Source organism: Gavialis gangeticus, unplaced genomic scaffold (genome assembly GCF_001723915.1).
Source record: "Gavialis gangeticus isolate Ggan-Ray unplaced genomic scaffold, GavGan_comp1, whole genome shotgun sequence".
In the NCBI taxonomy this organism is placed as follows: Eukaryota; Metazoa; Chordata; order Crocodylia; family Gavialidae; genus Gavialis; species Gavialis gangeticus.
This window is the reverse complement of record NW_017729004.1, coordinates 32,446,716-32,462,731: the sequence shown is the minus strand read 5'-3', so window position 1 is coordinate 32,462,731 and position 16,016 is coordinate 32,446,716. Positions and strand designations below refer to the sequence as shown.

Genomic DNA, 16,016 nt, shown 5'->3' with positions numbered 1-16,016 from the left:
TGGATCTGTCTAAAATCTGTGTAACGTGCTGCCGAAGTTTATTAAGCCCCACTCTAGCAGCTAATGGACACATAGGCTAGAATTATACTGTTAACTCAGATGGTATGAGTTTGTAATGAACATCCTGGTTCCATTCTCACTTCCTGTGATGGGGTCATTGCCAAGGGCTTTTTAACCCAAGGACAGACAGCACAACACTTTTTTTCCTGAGATTGCTGCCAGATTAACAGCAGTATGTGCTGTACATAGGATCATCACTGAATACAGTAAATAGGGACTGTTCTGTGTCCAGATGCTCACAAGTCTCTCATAAGTACTCAGCTTTTCTACTGAGCAGCTGAACATGCCATGTTCTTATGCTGCAGAATACACCCCATCTTTAGAAGCTGATCATTAGAAAAAAGCTGTCACAACCATTGCAGAATTATAAAACAGCAGGTGAAAGAGGCAAAAGCTTTTATAATACATCTGGATTTTCATAAAACATTTGAAAGTGCTTTGCAAAATCTTATCTCAATGATAAATTATGTTGGTGTAGATAGGATACAAACTAAGAGACCATAAATAAAAGGTAGTGATTAAGATGTCAAGTTTTTGGGAAGGTGATCAGTGAAGTGGAACACGGATCACTATTTGTATATCTTCTATAATATTTCCACTGATAGTCTAGCAGAGGGACTAAACAACTAGTCAGAGATACTGACTGATTTTACTAAGCTGGTTAGCATTTTGAGCATCAATTAAAACAAAGACATGATACAAAAGGACTAAAAAACTTAGAAACACGATGATCTAAAAAGTCTCTTAATTTCTATTTTCTGTGACTACATGATTAATCTTACCTTGGGATGTTGTTCTTAGTTAGCAGTTGGTATTGTAGAAATGACTTCATTCAAGATGATGTCATACAGAAGATTAGAAATATAACTAGTCTCCTTTATTTGCTCCAACACTAACACCACACCTACTGCCAGCTGTGGACAGTGTTTTAGGGCAAAGCAGATACAATTTGGGTTATGTCTATGGTGCAATGCAATGCCATGTAGAGAGATGTGTGCTAGCTCTGAGTAAGTTGGTATAGCACCAAGTCAGCTTCTGGGATCTAGGGAGGTGGCTGTACTTGCTTCTGGTTTTGGAGAAAGTTCAGTCAGATATAGCCTGGATATCTCAACATGGTGCTGTTTTATGCTCTGTAGACATATCCTTAATGGGATCTTTAGAAATTGAATGTTGGCCCCAGTCTGTAGTCCTTGACTTAACTGCAAGTTTTAACTGGGGAAAGACTCAAGCAGTGAGCTGGATCATGGTTCAGGGTGGAAAAACTCTCACTAATATTAATAAATAATAGCATAATATGACCCTTTCTCAACAAAGCAACAGTGACTAGAGCAGAATGAATCATATTTTGGCTGGGACTTTTTAGTGGTTTCTTGCTATTCATACTTACTTCGGCAATCCTCTTGTGCAATGCGGTTGTCAATATTAATGTCATCGACAGCAATTCCTCCAGTTCCTTTTCCAATTTCTCCCTCAATGACCACCTGGAAAAATGTTGTAAGTTTACATTCTTTTATTGCTAATAATAGAGACTTTTTAAAATAAACATGCAACTTAAGTTCACATGGTGTCAGATGTGCATACTTGGCTTGTTATCAATCAATACTGGTCACATGCCAATGTTGATTCAATAATTTGACAACTTTTCTAAAGATTTTTACATTATCAATAATAGCTGCAGTGCAAGTGCAACATTTGGACATATGAGAAATGATTTGTAAAGTAGTTTTTCTGACCTTCTCCAACAAATTGCTTATATTGCTGTCACTGGAATACCATGAAATATGCTGCTGTTATTTACTGTCATGGCAACAGCATTCCACATACAGGTATATAATATTGTGTACAAAATTGTCCATTGACATTTTCTACAGTGGCCTATAAAATACAGCCAGCAAAATCTCTTAGACCTTGACTCTGTGGATCCAAAGCAAGGCTGACTGATCTTACTTGATAATGTTTCATAGACTTGTGAAGAAGAACACGTCCTTCCTTCCAGCAGTTCCCCTGGTGTCCACTCAGTGTCCACAGATCTTGATCATAATCATCTGGCTTTTGGTATCTCAGTTTGATCTTCAGGGTGCCAACATGGGGGCCAGACATATGATACCAGAATGTCATACAGTGTGCCGAGTTCTGCGAGTAAATCACAGGGCTTAGCAGCCGTGCGACCTTTCCTTTCTGGCTTTCGTCAGCTTGTGAGTAAATGAAATTGCCATCTCCTGCTGTGACATTAATACTGTGTTAGAAAGAATGACCAACTTTTACTTTTCATTAATCTAAAAAACACTTCAGAATCATTCTATACTCTTCCAGATGTATATGTCAGAAGCTTCACTAATGAGCTAGCAGGAAATGATTAACTTGGGAATTCTAAGGAAATGTAGGGGAGATCACCACCAACTTGGGGGTCTTCAGGAAGAGACTGGACAAGCACCTGGTTGGAGTCACATGACCCCAGCACTTTTTTCTGCAATAGGCAGGGGGTTGGACTCAATGATCCACTGAAGTCCCTTCTGACCCTAGCATCTATGAATCTATAATCTAGCCTGATGCACCATGGATGTCTCTCTTTAGTAGGGACATATTGAAAACTAGAGCAGACATCATAATGCACATGGTGAATCTCCATTTCTGAGCAACTGCAAGTGAGCTTTGCATGTCATAGTGAACATCAGCCACAGTACTATGATTTGGTTCATAATTAGGCTTCTCCATCCTGGCAAATTTTTAAAAAATCACTATGGTGAGTTACAACAAAAAAGAGATGATATTAATGTATGTTTCCTAAGAATTCCCAAGTTAATCATTTCCTGCTAGCTCATTATATAAATAAATAAATAAATAAATAATAGGTATATAAATACGCCTTGGCCTACTCATTGATTTTAAACTTCATTGCAGAAGAACAAGGAAGTTTTTTTGGCTCCCTGCCTGCCATCTGACACCTCCAGGGAAAGAATTCTACCTGCTCAACACATCAAAGAGCTACTCAACACAGCTCTCTCAAGACACTCTCATGGACCCAGAGGGACAGACTTCCATCTTCAGCTCCCTCTGTGCAAAAATTAAGTTTATTTCCTACCTATGGGGACTTTTTACCATCTTGTACCATCTACACTTTTCCCAGAGCCTGATGAAGGGACTTTGATCCCGAAAGCTTGCAGAAAAGGACAATTTTCTTGCCATTTTCCAGTTGGTCAAATAAAAGGTACCATTTTGGAACCAAGAGTTCTAGTTTTGTGTATGTCTTTTTGTCTCAGACCAACACGGCTACCAAGTACGCCCTTGGCCTACTCTACATTTTTCTGTGAAAGGCTATTTTAAATCTGCTTTTAAATACTTTACTGTATTTTATTTTATTTTCTGTTAGGAATAACCATACAAGAATAAAATGATTTTACACAGCCACGTTTAGAGATCAGGGTCTGAAACACACTGAGTGTGGTTGAACTGTTTCTCAATAAAAATATATTGCCATAATTAATTTATCAATTAAAGCATCCCCAGGGTCACTTCATTATCTTAAGGCCGTGGGGAACAAACTTTTTGGTACGTGAGCTGCAAATTAACCTCTCATCCTCCCAGAGTGCTATTCCAACCCCCTTCCCCTGCCCAATCTGCTGCTCTGGCTCTTGCTCTCTGTCCTATATGACACTGTGCTGCCTTTTCCTTCCCTGTTCTGCTGTGTGCCACACAGAGCCTCCCTGTGCCACTTGTGGCACTCATGCCACAGGTTGGTCACTGTGTCTTAAAGGATAAAGTTGGCATAATATATTTTTGAGACACTCTCAAAATTATGGATCAGGTTTTCCAAAGAGTACAAGAAGCTGATACACTGGGATTTGGGCACTGAATTTATGTAGGTTCCTTTGAAAATCTGAGTCATAATCAAGTTAGAAGAGAAGAATGGACATTTTAATCAATTTTGATGACAGGCTAACACCAGACTGTCTCTTGTGATATTTTTTATTTCCATCCAACAGTGAGACATTCATACTCTAAATACTCAGTTGTATGCCTGGGTCCTATGCTCAATGAAGTAATTCTCCCCCAGACTCACTGGACCTGGGTCAGTTTACACAAGCTAAGAATCTTAAATGTGTAGAATAAATTCCTGCCAAAGAACCAGATGTCAGAACACAAAGCTTACCAAGAAATCAGGTATCAGTGAAATTCTAAATTACCCAGCAACAGTCATATTCAACGTTTAAACAAAAGAAAAGACAGGAGGAAAAAGGTAAGGTAAGATTATGGAAGCACCAGTAGCATAAGTAGGGCAGGGCAACTGGAGCATCCCCCTCCACAATGAAGCTGTGCTGGATGCCCAGCTGTGTTGTTACAGCTCTGGGGAGCACAAACTATTTATTATGATTGTTTCTGTCTTACTGCAGTAAAACTTTCTTCATCTTCTCCAGCTAAGGTTTCCATGCCTTCATGTTCTTACATCACTCTCTGTTGTTCATCTGATGACAAACATGTATAAATATGCCCAACAGATGATAGGGAGAACATCCAGATGGTGACTGAAGAATAAGGATTACTGATGTAGTTGCAAGACATATCAGTCCAGATATACATGGTGGTGCAAAGATTTTCCCAGTTGAACCTTGAGTCATATGCATATTTTGTAAAGCTTGCCTAGTGTCTTAATGATTGCTTCAGGGAGGAGACTGTTAGAATGAAAATTATTTTGTAGGGATTTACTCAAGTGTAAACGAGAACTGAATGTGACTAAAAATAAGTGTTGCACCTCCATAGTATAAAAGGTGCTCTTGGACAGCAATTGCCTAACTTCAGTGACCTCAGGCACTGGTTGGCTTGTTGATCATTGCATTTCCTTTCAGATTACTAGTAGTCTGCCATAATACTTATTTTGTACCTGCTGCTGGGTGGGTGGCAAATGAGGCAGTGGGGAGGGGAAGGCCACCTAAGAATCACAGGAAATTCGGAAACCGTTGTGTGTTGCAGTGGGAGGGAGGAGTAAGGCTTTAAGACACTGCCTTAAAAACTTATCAAGGCTACAGCTACTGGAAAGAATAAGTCCTTTACCATATCAGAGTCCAGTGGCAGCAATAAAATCTCTTCAAGGAATATAATTTCTTTAGCTCTTGATTGAAGACAAGTTCTTCCTCATAATATTCTTTGGTAGCAAAGTGCAGATCTCTCTCATTTTCAGAATATTATTGGCGTTCTGGGTCAGGAACTCTGTCTTCATTGTCTTAATTAGAGCTTTACTTATGCATGCCTTTTAGGTTTTGTCAGTCTCTGGCTAACACAGCTTTTAACCTCCTTTCAATGTCAGATCCTACTGAGCCATTTCACATTACTTTACATCAATTTTTCCACCATTACAGCCTTCCTTTCAGCTAACTGCATTTAGTTAATTTGATGCCATTTATTTGTACAGTGCCATTTATAGTCAAAGTATTTTAAGTTTTTTTCTGAAACTGCTGTGCTTGTCGTAAGATTCAATTGAAAGTGTCTCAGAATTTAAGAAGTCCAATTTTATCTAATTTCCTTGTCATTCTCATTAAGCAAAGGGGCTGCAGAAGTGAAAAGGGGGAAGTCATTTGTAGCACATTTGATTAATCTACATGTATGAAAAAAAGAATGTTAAAACTAGAGGTGTCCAGGTCTTGAAATGTCCTTTCTTTCTATTTGTTGCTTTATTGTGCTGAAGCATGAATTGGGCAGCACTTCTGGGGAAAAAGGTCAAGCATGAGTTGGGCAGCACTTCTGGGAAAAAAGCCCAGCCAATCAGTTTCTTGAGATGTTATTTGTAGAAGAACCATGGGTGGGCAAGGGAATACCTAGAATCTCCAACTAGTGTTTGAGGAAGATGAATGTTTAAAGAAGTCTTGGAAGTTACAACAGCAGTTTACACATTGTTCGTTGGCAGACTATACCCATAACTTAACAAGAAAATACAGGGCTTCATTCATAATTATATATCTCACTAAATAGTGATCATAAGCTGAGTGGCAGGATTGAAAGGTCTCTGGACATCTGAAAGTCTTATTGCCCCATAGTACTCCACATTTACTAACTGGGGACAGAATTGGCTAGGAGTAGGGAATGGGTTAGGAGTAGGGAATACTGTTCATTCCTGTCAAAAAGTATACTTCCTCAGAGGCAGTAACACATTCAGGTGACTGTAATTAGGCACTATCTTCTTAAAAATATGTATGTTATAATGTAGGTGACTTTACTTGATATAGCAAAGTCTGAATTTCTGGAGAAGCCTTTGGAATTATACAAAATGACCCTTCCCTTTTAAGTTGGCTTAATCATGAACTCATGATTACCTGTGTGATCTTGAATAGGTCCAGTTTTGCTAGTGAGGACTGCCCACTTTAAGTCTACTTGACTGTCATGTTCCCAGTGGCAGAAAGTCTTGTGAGATCCCCGGCCAAATCCACAGCTGAAATCATATGCTGGCAACTCTGGAACAGAGGGAAGTAAGGAGGAAGAATGCCATTATGCATGTAAATTACAATTTGTATTAAATCACCACCACCACAAACTGTCTAGATCAGATGATGGAAGTAGCTATTTCTACTTGAAATTCTGAGAAGCCCCTACAGATCAGGATTGCAAGGTATAGCTGAAGTATCAAATGATTTCCAATAGCTGCTTTAGCCATATCTCTCTTCTGGTTGTATAAGTCAGACTGTGTGACTTTTCTGTAAGCTGATACACTTCTCTGTTTTTCAGACCTTTTTAGATAACTTTTATTGAAAACCTGTTCCTAAAAGAGGAACACTGTCCCAGCTGTCAGAATCTTTTGCTAATTGTTCATATTTTTTCATACTCTATTGTTTCCCTATATGTAAGAGCTCACAGTAATGTTTAGGTTAGCGCAAAGGCAAGTTCAAAACCCTACTGCAAGGACCAATGGATCTTTGTAAGAAAGAACTTTTTCTCAATCACAGCCTACAGATTTAGTAAAATATTGTATCAGCATGTTTCAGGCAGTTAAGATGGCCCACAAGATGGCAGCATTGAAATGAGCAAACTGAAAATGGGAAGAGACAAATGTGGCCCATTGCCAATTCAACTCAAAATAAGCTTCAAAACAAGCTACATGTAAAGCAAGGGAAGTCTGGTATTATGGACAGGATGAGATCATATTTTGTTTTCAAGCTTCTCTTCAATTCTGCCCAAAGGTTTAAGACCAAGTAGTTTATTTTTTTCAGTTGAACTTGGTATTTGAATGGAAAGATTATACAGGGCAGATTTCTTTGTATTCGTGGATTCTAAAACCTGTTTCAAAATCTGTTATACTCCATTCCCATCCATATGAACTCTTGGAAGAAAGGGTTCACCTTAAGCAATGACCACTCCATTAACACAATCTCCATTCCCTGTCCCCAGTGCAATACTGTGACTGCTCAAGGCATTACCTTCTGAAATCATTAATCAGTCATTTCTCAGTCCTTATCAAGGAAAGACTTTCATTAACTTCGAATGAGAGTTTTGTATGGGTAAAGACCAAAAACAATGGGCCCCATGCTCTCATCAGTATCAGTTTTGGATAGGACTTCTGCTCTTTTGCATTCTTCTTTCTGACAACTCACTCTATTCCAGTATTTCCTCTTTTTATTGTGGGTGAAGAATGGATAGGCAGAGATGGCAATTTCTGTTGAGGGAAACTGGAACATAACTCCTGTACGGCATGCTCTCCTAGGGGCTGCAGGGCTTGGGAGGTAAGGGCAGAACTGTGTAGATTTCCCATACTTCCTCTGGATCCCTGGATTATATAACCCTGGACCTTGGGGCTTCAAAAGTTTGATGGAGCAAAACTCCCAGCTTTTCCACAGACCAGGAAGACTATTTGTCATAGAAGAAAGAATGAGTAAGAAACTCTGCAATATGAAATTCATTAAGGTTTCTCTTTGAAGGGAGGTTTTTAAAGAAAGATTATTAAGTTCGTGAAAAATATCCCTTTACACCTAAGAACATCTAGACAGAGTTATATTGCCAGACTCTAATACAGGGGTGGGCAAAATGCAGCCCATGGGCCAGATGCGGCCCTCCAGGCCATTCTATCTGGCCTGTGGGGCCCCTAAAAATTTTAGAAAATTAGTATTTATCTGCCCCTGGCTGCCTGTCATGCAGCCCTTGATGGCTTGCCAAAACTCAGTAAGCAGCCCTCCTTCCAAAATAATTGCCCGCCCCTGCTCTAATATCATAGCTATGGACCTATTTATAAAAAAAGCACTATAGGAAGAACCTGATACACCATTAATCTTATTTGCCCCCAAAAGGATTGCAAAGTTTGTGATGCGAAGTCTGTGATAACCCTTAACAGTCTACAAACCCAGTACAGGAGAACTGTGATATGCACATTACATTGATTGGCAGACATTGCACCATATTAATGAGCACAAATAGCAAAAAAAAAGTTTTCCTTAGAAAGGAGACAAATAACAGGGACACCATACATACACAAATACAGTTATACATACACATGTATGCACATGGTTCTGAATGAGCCAGCAGGAATGCTTCAGAAGAAAGACTAGGAATTTTATTATGAAAACTGTGAACACTTCCTCACATAACACGTTTGAAACTTACTGCCACAGAATGCCATTCAAGCCAAAAACCTAAGAACATCTAAAAATAGATTGAACATTTAAAAGGATAATAAGAATATCCTGAATTATAGTAGTAATACTAAAGAAGTACGGGAAGTGAAGCAACACCTTGTGCTTTGGGGTTTAAGAAATCTCTGTAGGTAGAGATTTAAATGACACTTTACTTTCATGGGAGGTAATACCTGTTTCTGCCTAATGTTGACGTATTTGGTATCATCCACTGATGGTACTGTACTGGACTGGATGGATTATAAGTCTGATTCAGAAGTGTTCCTAAGCTTTGATATACTATGATTTTAGACAAAAACATGCTTCTTCAGGAGTAATCCTATTGATGGTAATGGGTCAAATATCTCAACGTACAAAATGGTCCCATTAAAGTTAAAATGATGCCTCATGTGCGTGAAGTGAGTAAAGTTTGGCTCACTATATGTACTCCATTACTTAAAGCATTCCTTGAACCCTGTTTGTTTCCTCAAAAAATCTTCTATTGCTAATGTATACTTCAGAAAAACAGCAGCAGGCAGGTAGATATTTCAGATGCTGAGAGAACAACTCAAAGGAGATGTGGCAAAATGGGCAGCACAAATTACTTTAGCTTCTTTTCCACCGTGGAGAACTCATAACAACAGCAGAGTGTCCCCAATGCCTGATAAAAAGTGTTTGTGCCTGAAAGCTTGCAAAGAACTTTCTTCCAACTATCTAGTTGGTCTAATAAAAGATATCACATCTACCTTGCCAAAAATCAATTAGGGGCTTCAGGGCCCTAAAAGAAAAAAAATAGGCTTTTGACCATTTGGCTGAAGCATACATCTCCTAGGTTTTTTTTGTGATCCCTGGAAAAGTTGTGTCACCTGACCCCTAATATAAGATAGAACAGTTCAAAACCTGCTCTAAATTACCCTACCAAAGATCACAAGGGGTTGAAACAGTAGCTGTAGTCATACCCTCATTTTGTATGTCCATGCACCTTAGTTTGCCAGCTAGAAGGAAATAAATAGAGGAGCTGTTGTTTGGTCTCTATAACAGTGTAAGTTCTCCTTATACCAGGGTGATCCTCCAGTGAATATTTAAGCCATCTCCAAGTTCGTTTGTATTGACAGCAAGGAAGGCAACTGAATCTTAGACTGTTTCTGTTAGAATCAATGGCCAATGTGAGACAAAAACCATATGACACTAAAAATATGGGGGCTCATGCAACGGGGAGAGATTTATCTTCTCTGCAAGTAGACAACAGCTGTGCCTCTTGGCTACATCTTGTTCCCAGCTGGAATCATTAATGTTGCACATGGATAAGTAAGTCATTTGAAAATCTAGTTGGGTGAATTTCTTGCAAGCCTATTAATCTTTCCTGCCCACAGTCTTTGACAGATTTGTGCAGCTCTGCCAACTAGAGAAGAGAAGGAGCATGATGGTGTTTAGGCTTCTAAGGAAACTGCATATGATGCTACTACTTAAAGATGTAGGAACATTAAAATGGAAAATGACCAAATAACTGTACTGCTTCAAAGTGCACATATTGGGACTAATTCTTATTTACACCCAGGCCTTTTATACTACTGTCAGTGTACAGTCGCCTTAAAATGAAAGCAACTTATATTTACAGATATCTTGAGGTTCCTTTACCCTACTTTAGGAATGTATAACTACCCATTCTAAATGATAATTAGACCCTATATATATCATATAATTATTTCGTATAATAGATCTTAGCGCCAGGGTTCCTGAATTATATTTTTTCTTAAACCAGGCATTAAGCGTTGTAAGTAACAAAACAGTTGCCTTCTTCAACATTCTGATTTACCTGGACCTTGCACATATACTGAGAGCATATAATGTAGCTAAGTCTACATGTCGGTAGGTAAGAGCTGAGCATTTCACCTCATTTTAAAAATCAATTCCTTACCATTGCAAGTAAGTTATTTAAAAAGAGCTATATTGGTGAGGAATAGAATTGACTCCTGACAGGTAGTTACCTTGACAGGCAGGTTTGTTAATAATATATTAGATGTCAAGGTAGCTGGACACTTTTCAGATTTGGGGAACAATATAGAGTCTCACCTAAGAATTTTCAAACCTTGAAACATTTTTGTTATTTTGACATAATTATTCTTTCTAATGTTCTTAGGACTTGGCCCCAGGGAAATCAATGGCAACATTTTCATTGATTTAGAATTTGTCTACACAGAGATGAATTCCAGATACTTATTCCTGATTAACTATTTCAGTTCCAAAGTGAATTAAGATAATTCAGAATAAGGTACTCTTAAGCTGGAAACATAAAATATACACAGGAAATTAATCAGGAATATCTGTTCCACTTAAAATTCATAACCATCGTCAATCAACATTGACATCCCTCTGTAGATAAGCTCATGCAGGGACTAAGGATTAAATCTATGGGCTCACAACTGGTTCAAGTGCAGAAAGGTAGTTCTAATCCATTTGCCCAGTTCTGGGTCAAGTGGCAGCCTAAGTGGTTTCTCAGTAATTCAGCATCGCTTCAAGACTTGTTTAAATTACACTTTTTGTAGCCAGTGACTTCAGTGGCTCAGAAAGTGGAAAACTATCTTGCATGGTGCCTTAATAGAGAATCCAGTATTTTTGTGTTCACTCACTGTTCTGCCACATACAGAACAGGATTTGGGGATTGGATCTTATCCTTTATTCCCTGAAAAGGAGTAGTGACCAATGACACAAGTGGCTTCCTCTGAACAATGTAGGGAAATAACATTGGAAAACTCTGGAGAGAACCTCATAGGAATCTATCTTTATAGCAGGAAAAAAGCTGGCTCAAGAAGGTGGTGCAAGAGGGAAGTTAAATGAAGACAATGAGGAGATCCTGAAAGACCCTTGCCAAAAGCAGTCAGTCATATGATTGGACAGTTCACTCAGTCCCACAAGAATAAACATAACTTGCACATGCAGCTAAGTGGGGAATGGAAAGTATGGTTCAAGTAGGGCTTAGAGTTATTGCAATTAATTTTCTTTCTAATTTACAAAGCTTAGAAAATATTTAATCTTAAAAAATCTTCATTTTAGCCAAATTCAAAACAAAAAGTCATTTCAAAAAGAAAAATCAAAACAGTTTGTCTTGGAAATGCTGAAACACCACTTCCTTCTACTTTTTGCCCTCCAAATTGAGTTTTTGGTCAAAATCAACCTGATTCTCTGAAGCATTTTGATTTCAGCAGAACTGCAACAATCTGAGTGTTGCATCACAGTTTCCCTGACCAGTTCTCACAAGCTGCTTGTTCCTGTGGTGGTACAGGAGGGAGCAAGTAGAGCTGTCTGTCTCATGAGTCCATCCTGACTATAACAATGGGCAGAATAATAATTGCTGACTAAGCAAATTCCTAGGACAAGGCAATCAAATTTTGAAGTGGGGAAAATTTATATCTCTGCAGCATGGGAACTGAGAGGTTAAGAACAAAAGCAACCTCTAAGATAAGTCAAGTTACTGATTAATCAGGTCCACACCATCAGTGTTCATAAGGAAGCGTTCTTATTCTTAGTAACATTCTTTTTGCTTGAAGTGCAGCCTGATGGTAGCATATTGTTAAGGAAACATTGATATGCACTTACACACCCTGTTAATAAATTACTGTGAGACTGTGCCTGATTTGGCTTTAATAAAGGAAATGGGAGTAACTGAATGCTGAACTCTTTACCTCCTCACAATTCTGAATACAAAGCATTTAGAACTACTTATTTTGGGGTTAGGGACAGAAGTTGCACATAAACCAGTTTAAGTGATCAGAAACTGATTTAACCCTGCAACCGAACATAAGTTCAGTGAACATAAACCAGTTTCAAAATGGCCAGCTGGGATCTGAGCCGGTGGGGCAGGGAGGGGGGAATTAACCCCCCTCCCTGCCAGTTCACTTCAGGCTACTGCCAGGGCTGGCCATGGCCCCCCAGCACAGCTTCTATGCAGCTGAGCGTGCACTCTAGCGCCCCCTTGCGCTAGCCTGGGTCACTGCATTTCCTAAATGTCTATTCACTTGCAAATCGGTTCAATTTAGGTAGGTTAGACTACCCTGTAAAGATTGAATCAATTCAGGCTCCAGCTTTTTGAATGTCTGTCCCTAGCCTTGGAGTTTGGGGCTTTTCCCTATAATTGTACAGGATATTAAAACTCGGCAGACCTCCGAGGAAGCCTTGGGAAGCAGCGAGTTCAGGATTTTAAAAGCTGTTAGCTATTGTATTGATTAAGGGAAGAGAACCCACTGCTGATGATGGTGCTTTTCCTCTCAGTGTAAATTGATGGTAGCAGTTTATTTAACACCATTTGGGGAAGTGGTTGCTAAAAAACAACATTGTAAACATACCAACTCTGTGGTGAAGAAAACTGGCAAACTTTGCTGGTCTCAGTTTTGCAAAACCTTGCAGGATATAAATAGTGAATCTATGCGTGTGTGTTTTTTCACTGGAGTTTGCAAACATGCTTTGTGTCATAGATGTGCTGCATTTAAACAAAGTGTGCTGTGTGATTAACTTAGTTTAGTTTTATCACCATTTGGCATTTGCTGATGCAAAAATGAGATCTTGCTTTCTGCTGGATATACATGTGGATGAAAGGAATGAAATATTTACTGTATAGAGTTTAGAGACCAGATGCTCAGAGTTTACATCAGAGACTTTTTTTGAAAACAGAAAGCCAGGAAGTGCTGCAATACATTATTTTTACCTTTGGCATGAATTCTGGGTATCGAATTTACTGTGTATTTAACAAGAAAATATCTTTCTTCATACCTGGCTGCAATGTAGTATCTGTTATCGTTGGTTTTTCTGTAGTCAGTACTGTAGTACCACCTGAAAAATATCACACATGATATAAGATATGGAACAAAAAAGAAAGACAATGCAATCATTAGGCAGTTCCTAAATATACATGTAAAATATTATGTGCATGTTTGTCTGCTAGACACGTAAGTGAGCAGGCATGCACAAACACAGAATTATTATGGTTAAAGATTTGGTTTCCTTTATCAAAAAAAGAAGTTAACAGAAATAATCAGCAGCACTTCAGTAGAGCTTTACATCTTAAAAGCTCTTAACAAGTCATCACTCATTAAACCTCTTATCATCCACAGTGACTGTCTTCACTACAAATGGTGAAGATGAAGTGAACTGCTGCAGGTCACACAAGAAATAAGTGGTTGAATTAGGAGTGGGATCTAGGACTTCCCAATGACCATCTCTGCACTCATTCATCTATATTATAGTGACTCCCATGTCAGAGACCGAGTAGACCTCCATTAGATAAGTCTGTCTGATGCTTGCCACTGCAGGATGTTTCAGCATTTTTGTATAGTTAACTTGTGAGAAATGTTCACAACCAAACTGTAGACTAGATGCAACAGGATTTGGGCTTGAATTTGCCTTGGATTTGCATCAGCCCATGAGAGTGAGATGTACTAAAAACCCTGCTTGTGTGATGCAGACCAAGGGATAAGGGAACCTTTCTATTGCTTGTTTTATTCTTGGATCACGTGGGCCTTGGCTCCTTCCTGCACTCCATTATTTACTGCTGATGGATTGTGGACACTTTGCCTTCACATGTTTCATCGTATTGATAAAGGAAACAAAAAACAAAAAGGAAAAATTGTGTTCCAAGGCATAGGCTACTGCTTATCAGCCAAAGAATCATTCTCTCAGTGGTAAACAAGCAGTTTAAGTGTTAGAAGAAGGATGATTAAGATGAGGTCCAATGCAAAGAAATACCCAGTCTTATGTCTGAGAGGATGATCTAATGGACAGTTTGATGAAGGAGCTGTAGGATAAACAAATACATTTGCTAGATATGTGGTTAAAACTATACGTGGCCTACAGTGTAATTATGACTGTTTTACTAGGCAAAGTTATGTTGATATTCACATGGGTGCAAATACTACTGAGGAAGAGAATCTGCCAGCTATTTATACATTTGTGAAAGTATAAACTTAATAAAGGGAAGTAGCTAAAAAGTCACCTCTTCATCTGTCCTGTACCCTTACTGGGATACATGTAAAACCAGTGCATTTCCTTCTTTACATTGGGGAAAAATGTTTTAAATCATTTAAAATGTGTCTACATACATTTGTGTTATTTATAATTCACTTAAGATACAATGTGTCTGTGCAGTGCCTACCATGGTGAAGGCCTGACATGAGTTGGGATTTTTAGGTGATAGCATATTGAAGTAATAAAAAATAATCATCTTGAGATAATCATTTCCTTTATATAAAGGCATTGTGGTGCGATGGGTATAGGGCACAGGGCTTGGAATCAGGAGATATTGGTTCTCTTCCCCAAGAATTCTGTGCTTAGGAGAGACAAAAGGCTGCAATGGTTTTTTTGGATAGTTTTACTGCACCTTGTGATGTACTCAGTTGGCCAGGGACTATTGTGTATATTTCTCCCATCCCAGGAGACAAATGGGAATGAAGTTTCTGTGTTCAATGGACTGTTAGAAATAATATAAGTGAACAAGGAATGTCCTCATGTGCTCCTTTCATTTCCCCTGTATACTATATAGCCATACAAAGGCCATACAGAATATGTCCCTAAGTACTGCACCTTGCAACTAGGAGGCTCAATTAATTTGCTCCATAAGTGGCCCCAGATTTTTTTTTGTACTGGCTCTGGAATTATGTATATGTAAGAAAGTAAATGCATGAAGTATTTACCAGTATCAAAAACTTTTTGAGATAGTTTAACAGCCAGACAATAGATCCTTTTTCTAATTCACTGCTTTGGCTATTTTATAAAAAAATTAAAATAATCTGGGATCTCTGATTTGAAAAGCAGGGACTATGGCTGAAGTATCATACCTGTTCAGAAGGGGGGTTATTTTTTTTTTTACTTTGAGAAAAACTCCCTTGTTGCATTCTGAATTTACAGGAAATACTGGGAAGGCTCAGAAGGAGCTAGGTTCTGAGACTGAAGGTTTTTTTACATTCACTCTTGGAAGTTCTACTTGTCTGCTTCCAAAAAAACCCCTTCTTTTTACCTAAGGTTATCCATAGTTTCATAGTTTCTATGGTTGGAAGGGACCTGAACAGATCATCAAGGCCGACCCCCTGCCCTAGGCAGGAACAAGTGCTAGGATCTTAATACCCCAGCCAGATATCTATCCATAGTCACCTTCGTCAGTGAATGCCAGATTTCAACTTCATTTTATCTCATAGATATAGGAAGCCATAAATATTTATAAAGGTGAGCATGCAAGGGGGTGCAACACAACAATAATTTGTTTCAGTTTGTCTGAAAATAAGTTTGATAACTACAGGTATATAGCTCTGCTAACTGAGCTTGACCCAACAGAGTGGAGACATAGCCTTGCAAGTGAGCACTGGTAAGATATCTGAATTC

The 16,016-nt window shown here is 38.7% G+C and overlaps 1 protein-coding gene across 1 annotated transcript in view; it reads right to left on the bottom strand.

Moving 5' to 3' along the window:
• Positions 1–16,016, bottom strand: part of NRP1 (neuropilin 1) — a 180,954-nt gene that overhangs the window by 5,659 nt on the left and 159,279 nt on the right. Inside the window, exons 12-15 of the mRNA XM_019507950.1 lie at positions 13,416–13,475; positions 6,366–6,503; positions 2,008–2,279; positions 1,448–1,541 (exon numbers count right to left, since the gene is read on the bottom strand). Of these exons, the coding sequence (XP_019363495.1) occupies positions 1,448–1,541; positions 2,008–2,279; positions 6,366–6,503; positions 13,416–13,475 (564 nt within the window). The remainder of the gene's footprint in view (positions 1–1,447; positions 1,542–2,007; positions 2,280–6,365; positions 6,504–13,415; positions 13,476–16,016) is intronic.